Below are 8331 nucleotides of genomic sequence, written 5' to 3'. Positions count from 1 at the left end.
TCTTAATACAAATAAATATTTAAGAGAAAAGTATGAAAAAGGTATATTCGTAGATATAAATCTGAAACAAGCTAAGTGTGTTTACTGTCGCTTACTCAAAACAAAAAATACTCAATTAATTTAATGATGTATGTAGGTTTTGATTCTATGTCAGCACTCAGATTAATGGTAAACTTAAGTATATTTCAATGGGTATATGGAATGGTACATTGAGCTTCAAATCACTACCACATACAAAATATTAAAGTGAATTATTAGAATGTGTAGCTGTATTGCATAAACCAACAAGAAATATTGCGTGTAATTTACCATAGATTTTTTTAAAGAAGCAAAACGAAAAACATAGTATTAAATATGTAGTTCTAAATATATATACATCTGAAGGTTTGCATCTCCCGTGGTGTATCCATAACAATTTTAAAATATCTTACATATTTTAAGAGCAGAGGAAAATTAAAAATTCCCAAACTCCAGTCTTCTTCATCACAGTGTAAAACAAATTAATAACATGAATGTTTCTTAAAGATATTCCACTATTGATAAAAATACTATTATTAACTATTCCTTTAAAAATGTATATGTCGAGTTGCGCAAACAGCCACTGAACTGGATTTTAGTTTGTGCTCGTCTTTTACGTGATTTGACCGTTGAAAGCGTTATGTACATTTTCTAGATTCACGACTACACCACAACAATTGTTAAAACTATAGGAAATATTTCTTTAATTACATACAGTATGGCACTCACTTTGGATCCTAATCTCATAGGCTATAATCGGGCCAATTTCGTAATTGTGATTTTCTAATATTTTTAATTCCCTTTATTCGTCTTTATTTAAAACACTTTGCTTTTATTCTTTTTCATCGTGTAAAAACTATTATTCTACAATATTCATTTATCCATCTTGCATCATCTTCTTCAAGCCGTTTGATGTTTGATCATTTTAATCCTTTTAACTTCTCTCTTTTTAGTAACCTGGTCCACAATTATTGCAATCAATTGCTTGATTATTCTTCAATCTTATTCCATCTCTGCTTGTATTCGGTCTACTCGTTTTCTGAAGCTTCCTCCAGTTCTTGCTCAGAATTAGCTTGTCCCCTGTTCCGCCAAGATCCCGAAGTGCAGACGCCATTTCCTCTCCACCACTGGTTAATGTCCCGATAGCTTTTGGGTTCGATATCGTCATGAAGCATGGCACAAACGCGACACCAGAAGTACGTGTTGATGAATGTGCCAGTCCCCTGTGGAAAAGTAAATAAAAATCTTCTAGACTCCTGGTGTGAATTTTATTTGTATATTAAAACCATAGTAAAATTTGTGGTATGGTAATATAACACTCTATCATTCATCGTTCACTTTGTGTAATATGTACCATTTAAAAACACTACTGCATTTATAATGGGTAAATGTATTGACTATTAATTTGTTTTTTTTTTAAAGTCTGTATTATATATAATTCTTTATTATTATTAAGGTTAAGCTATCCACAAAGACTTATCCATTGTAAATAACCTATTAAATTTAACTTTAAGTTCGCTTCTGAAAATTGTGTTTCCTTTGTCTTCCTCTTTTTCAAATAATAATAAAATATTTTTTATAAATAGTAGACCATAGCAATTTCACATAAGTCTAAAGTTGATCTGATGATGAAATGGTTATTTTGAGGTTTCGGACTATTTCATGACTACCGGTTGGTGACTGAATGCTAAAGATTATTTTTACACAACAATGAATTTAGCTATGTTGATTTCACAAACACTAAACTATCTACACTAAAAAATATGGTAAAGACACATCCATCGAATTAACTTCTCTCTTAAATAATAACTTCCACTCCCTATTCCAATTCCTTTCCCTCTCTTTCATATAATTATAATTTAATTTAAAAAAAACAATTGTATTAATATATTACATATTTAATTTTCTGTTTTTGTTACTGTTAACGCTCATTCTGCGAAATCCTGTAATTGGAGCTTTTTCCAATAATTAAGATGTATTGATATGTTATTGTTCTCTGTTGGTTTTCCAAATAAAATAAAAATAAAAAGAAAAATAAATTTCAGTCTAGTGTCATCACATGTCTGATAAATTCATTAGAACCAAAGAGAGTGGGTGAGTCTGCATACATTTATAAGTACCTATGTTTGTACAAAGATGGAATTTGGGATTACCTTCCACTTAAAGTAGGTGTTGTAAAGGTCGTCATCTTTGTCAAGCCGATGGAGGTATTCAGCCAGTTCCCTCGGACTCTCAAACTCGTCCACGTGTATGTAGGAGTTGTACGGGGCAGCCATTTCGTAGTCCTCGGGGCGTGCTCCCATCACAATAGGTAATATATTACGACTGAAATAAAAATACCAAATAAATGGAAAATCGGTGTCAGCGTGTTTAGCTACCGTGCTGGAGGTCCCGGGTTCGATTCCCAGGGGGGTGAAAATAAATATTAGTGATTTTACACTGTAATATTTATTTAATATTACCCTGGACTGGTTCCTGAAGCGCGAGAGTGATCACCTTGCCTTCATGTAAGTAATGATCAATAAATCACTGCGTCAATTCGATGCAGTGCCCTATGCACCATTGGGTGCGGATAAGGGTTATAATAATATAATAAATAATCTCAGAAAACAAAAGAAGGTGAGACGCATTTAAGGACCACATGTTCAAAAAGTCACAAAACCCTTACTGAATTTCAAAATTATGATTATTCTTTACCACTGACTCAGGAAAACTTGCGGATGACTTTGACCTAAAGGCAGATTTACATCGAGTTACTGACTTCAAACACAAGGCAAGTCAGTGCTGATTCGGTGCTGGTATCGTATCATTTAATTTCTCGTCAGTACAACTCTGTCCCGTCAGTGATCCTGGCATTTCCCGGGTTGAAGTACCACTAACTTGCCTTGTGTTTGATGTCAGTAACTGGCTCAATGTAAAGCGGCCTCAATAATCTGAGGGGGCTTAAGATTTTTCATTTGTATCTACTTAATTACATATTATTTGTAACACAAAACTGTAAGCATTCCAAGTTTACCTAATTTAAAAAAGAAACAAAAGACTTTCTAGTTTATGAAGTATTGTACGCTAGGTAGGTCCTATTTTTGGATAAAATTGGAATATTAAGAAGAATAAAAACTTAAACCATACGAAGATAAAGATATGGCCTTTTAGTATGAAAATAAGAAACTATTTGTCATAAATAAGTCCAATAGGATTTTAATACTAAAATATTTTTCTCATTAAGACCTTGGGAAAATGAACAGCTTTCTGGAGTCAAGGTAAAAAAATATTTTATTCTCTCCAACATTAAAATAATTAAATAAAAAAAACCTTATATTGTGTCATTGTGTAGTTTTCTCTTATATTTTTCAACATACCCTAAACCATTGACGAAGAACTTTTCCGTGATGTAGTCTTTGCAGTTGGAGTTCTCGAAAGCCAAATAGAACTTGTAATCCTTGTCCAGTATGTCGAAGCACTTGCTCGCATCGTATCGGGGACATCGCATGGAACCGCAAGCACCGTAAATGTCCACCTGGATGTATTTACCCAGCTCGTTGGCGTACTGCAGTCTATGGTTGCGGGCACCACAGTTAGACACGAACCAAGCGACCTGAAAGGAAATCAATTTAAAACAAATACTAATGTAAAGAAAACAGGGCTTTTTTTCCATGTAACGCGTTGGAACGAGGTTCTGGGACCCTTTTTACGGATAATTTTTTATTTATTTTTAAAATCAATTAGACGAAACAATATTTGTGCTTACGTAAATACAACCTTTATTTATATAATGGGTCAAAATGATAAAATATGGTATTGTAATAAATATTCTAATGATATCAGAATATATTTTTTTTTAGTAAAAAGTGAATTCTGGGACTTTTTTTGTTAAAAAAAGCCCTGTGTAAATCTACTGTAGTCGAGTGTTGTATCACAGTTAGACATGAACCAAGCAACTTGAAATGAAATTAATGGAAAAAAACACCCAATAAAGAATACTGAAAATCTATTAGTATCTACTGTCCGTGGTTACGAGCACCACAGTTAGACACAAACCAAGGACTTGAAAGGTGACTAATTTAAAACAAATAATAAAGTAAAGAATACTGTAAATATACATTTATAAAAATGTTATGTCAGTTTGTTAAAAATCTTAAATCTCCTTTAGTTATTCATATGTTTATGTATTTTTTTTACACAATGTTGCATTCCAATACGCAATAGTGTTTTTTATATACATGTGATAGGTGCTTTTTCCCTGGGATATATAAATTTATATAATAAAACAGCAAACCATTATTTAATATAATCTTCTGACAACCTATTGAATCTGAATTCAGAATATTTGAAACATTAGAAAAATAGTACAAATTAAAAAATTATTCTAATAATAATGGTTTTCAGCCTCTGTTTTTCTGTAATGTAAATTACATAGACCTTTGGCTAGCAATTTTGGCACCAGTGCGATGATATTGATAACGACAAAACCCGGTCACTGGTCAAATAAAATAAAAGTGGAAAAAATTATATACATGGTTGTTTTTTATAATTATAAAATGCAAATACACCAAAAGATGTCAGTGCAAAACTAAAATAAGATAAAATTGTGTTTTTTTTTAAATAGCTTTTTTGACCGCAATAGCAGCGCCATCTGTTAAACTTAATAGTAACACATGCAAAACTAACATTGCTCATGGCGGACAGCGTGCTTTTTGGCAATTGCTATTATTTGGCATTTTCATTGTTTTCAATACGGTTGTTGATTCACAGATTATTGATATTTACATTGCTTCACAAGCATTGTGAAATTAAACAAAAAAAGTGTGTGCTTTCTATTTTATTTATTTTTTATTTAACCAGACCGAGTCATAGCCACGTTTATACAGCTAGTTTAAAATATAAATTATATGCAAATTATGCAACACATAATTGTCACAAGTTATGATTATTTGTAGCTCTATATAATATTTCATAACACATTTCAAGTGCTACATAAACACAGTTTGACGGCAAGTGTGAAAAAAATTAAGTACCTTTACCAAGAATTTTTTTTCGCATAGCCATAAACCAAGTTATCAATAACTTCAAATAACTTCATGGTCAAAAATATGTTAAAAAATAGAGAACAATAATTCTCAGAATCTGGCAACATTTATCCATGAAATATTGAATAGGTGATGAAAAAAATATCCATCCATCGAGTCCTATTTCATATACCAGTCTTATCACAATTATTCAGTTGGTAAATATTACCTTATCATCACTCAAGGTGAGATAAAAGTGTTATTTTTAGTTTATATTTAATCAAATCATATACCTATAGAAAAGCTAATTAAATAGAATAATAAATGGAGAGATTTTAAGGTGTGTTCATTTAAAAAGTACCATATTAAAAACAGTAAAAAACAGTCGAGGGTACATGTTAAAACACACACAAATAAATACATACATTTATATATCGTATATCGTAGTCATACGGGAGAAAGTGACCAACTAACAAAACGTAAAATGTTCAGGAGGGCCATTTATGTCACTTTTGCCTGTCAAGAAAATAAACATCAATGCAGTTCAATATATTATACTCCCAAGATTGAAAACCTTCGGGATTTTTTTAGAGCAATATTAAGCTAGCAAGATATCAAATAATCAATGATCACGTTTTTGTAAAAAATGCACTTGGTCACTTTTTCCTGTATGACTACGATATACCATTTTCACCCTTCATATTTAGTTTTTAAAAAAGATGTATTAGACAGTGATAAAAAGTGTCGAACGACCGTACAACTATAATTGTGGAGGTCCTCACCCAAACGTTACATTTCCATTATAAATGATTTTTAAGTAATCAGGAATTCTAGCTTGTAGAATTGTTATTTTGGTGCGATTGAATGATTTCATATTAGTTTAACACAGGATTGGTCACGTTTTGTCGCAACTTTAATTAAGATTTCGATCGAATACAGTAAACAGAACAGATTTGCATTTAAAAGATTTAACGTGCAATATTGGAAATGTAACTCTTTGGTGAGGACCTCCACAATTATAATAATAATGACAATAATATTTGTCTCATAAATGAGGTAAATCGTAAAAATGGCGCTATATAAATATACCGCCATTTTTACGATATACCGTCTCAAGGTCACTTTAAATATTTATTTTTTATTATTTACTATGTCTTATGCTATCTACAATACACGAACTTTATTATAATCCAGTTCCAAATGTTGATCGTAATATAATTAATACAATTGAAAACACCACAAAAAAAGAAAATCAGGAATATTCATTGATAGAAGAAGGCTTTAAATTTATAATTTAATTCTAATTTTATTAAAATTTAAAAGAGGTGAGATTTTAAAAAAGGACGAGTCTTCGGTGGTGATCGAATCTGGTTGGGATTCTGGATTATCCTCAAAGGAGAAGGCAAACGGTTCCAGATGTATAAACTACATACATATGCAGCGGTGGGCAGTAGGGCTCGAAGGGGCTCGCGCGAGCCGCTTGTTAAATTTTACTTGGGTCAGCGAGCTCCTTGTTAAATTAAAAGAAATTAATATTCTCTGATACAATCAGTATATAAATGGAATTTCAGTGGTTGGTTTAAATCTATTATGAAACATAAAACTTTGTTGCCTTTTAAAATTTAAAGAGAAACATTTATTAGGGATGCGCAAAAGAGACATATCCGTTTGTATCCGTTTGCGCAAAAGAGACATATGACCATTAAATATTTGATTTGATGAATTAAAGAATTTTCTACCATAAAAAAATATGTCATATCTGTATTTTGTCGTTTGATGTGCATATTAAATATTTTTTATTATTATTATGTATTTTGGATTGTTAAAACAAAATAATACACCTCCCCCCTCCCTCCAACCTCTTTCCCTTTCACCCGTACACCTGTTAAAAAATTGGCATCCCACCCCTGTATATATGATGTATAAAAAAGATGTAGAAGTAAACTATACATACATACATAGTTTAGAGAAAATTCAGTACAATAGTTTCAGTGTTTTTTGTTGTCTTATTCTAACAAACAATAGGTCTTTACCTTTTTGGTCTTATTGGCAGCATAGTTTCTGTCCATGTTCTCGTTTTGCGTGACATGAGGATTGTAGTAATACCACCTCTCATAAGGCGTCACCACATCACTGTCTCTTCTGTACGTTGCAGTCCAGTTGAAGGCATCCGGGTTCTTGATGTTGGGAGTGTGATATGGGCACTCCAGGTGATACAACATCCATATCTACAAATATAAAAACATTATATTTGATACAAATTACGTTGCGATACAAAATGATAAGATTTTTTTTCTTTCAGTGATTGATTTGTCAGTCACTTTGTGATAATATGGATAGATATTTAGTCAAAATAAGAGAAATATCGGTTTAAACTTAAAATTTTATGTGGTAAATTCCACTATTCTTAAGTATTTTTAAAGTATTTTATTTAACAAGAAATATCGGTTATTACTTCAAATTTTACTTGGTAAATATCACTATTTCTTCAAATTTATTTTAACACATGTGACGATGGATTCCGATTATCAAACCCCGTATATGAACCTTAGTGTAATTTTTCTTCATCCTTCAATGTCCCCAAGAACACAACGAATATAAAAACCCGATCAAGGTGCTTTATGTAATTAGAAATATCGGTTTCAACTTAAAATTTTACGTGGTAAATACCACTGTTTCTTAAAATCTATTTTTACACGTGTAACGATGGATTCCGATTATCAAACACCGTATGTGAAGCCAAGTGTAAATTTTCTTCATCCATCAACGTCCGGAGGACAAAACTCTAAAATTTAGACGTATTATGATATTTTTCAAGTTAAATTTCAATTAAAAATGGATAGACATTACATACTACAAAGTGACTGCCAAATCGTGAAAGAGACAATAATGAAACACGTGTTACAATAGATTCAAAGAAATTATGGTATTCACCACAAAATTTAAATAGAAAATGGATAAAATTTGTAATAACTTCCAAAACTAGCGGATGATTCTGAAATTTACAAATGATGCTAATGTACAAACATTATTAATGATTGTTGATACGTGTCTCAACTTGATATGAAACATCTATCGTTCCTCTTTATATGAAAGAAGATGGAAGTTTCAGCATCCCAGGGCTTACGACCTGGCAAGACTTCCATCTTCTTTCATATAAAGAGGAATGATAGAGGTTTCATTTCATTGTATAAACTCATGCCTCTAGCGAGATAGCGAGTGTTTTTGCCGAGAATTTTCACTCATGAATTACATGAAATTATAGTAACTTTAAACATAAAGAGTAAATCCACTCACGAGTAGGCAT

The 8331-nt window shown here is 31.5% G+C and overlaps 1 protein-coding gene across 5 annotated transcripts in view; it reads right to left on the bottom strand.

Annotated features, from left to right (window-relative positions):
- Positions 1-964: 964 nt before the first annotated feature.
- FucTA (glycoprotein 3-alpha-L-fucosyltransferase A) overlaps positions 965-8331 on the bottom strand; it is a 39115-nt gene continuing 31748 nt past the window's right edge. For all 5 annotated transcript variants that reach the window (XM_088262147.1, XM_088262148.1, XM_088262144.1 and 2 more), the window contains exons 5-8: positions 7058-7252; positions 3378-3613; positions 2172-2343; positions 965-1241 (exon numbers count right to left, since the gene is read on the bottom strand). In XM_088262147.1, the coding sequence (XP_088118273.1) occupies positions 1047-1241; positions 2172-2343; positions 3378-3613; positions 7058-7252 (798 nt within the window). In that variant the 3' untranslated portion in view covers positions 965-1046. The remainder of the gene's footprint in view (positions 1242-2171; positions 2344-3377; positions 3614-7057; positions 7253-8331) is intronic.

This window comes from Brachycentrus maculatus, unplaced genomic scaffold (assembly GCF_059751285.1).
Source record: "Brachycentrus maculatus isolate JH-2025_06_01 unplaced genomic scaffold, ASM5975128v1 h1tg000173l, whole genome shotgun sequence".
Taxonomy (NCBI): domain Eukaryota; kingdom Metazoa; phylum Arthropoda; class Insecta; order Trichoptera; family Brachycentridae; genus Brachycentrus; species Brachycentrus maculatus.
This window is presented reverse-complemented; position numbering and strand designations above follow the sequence as displayed.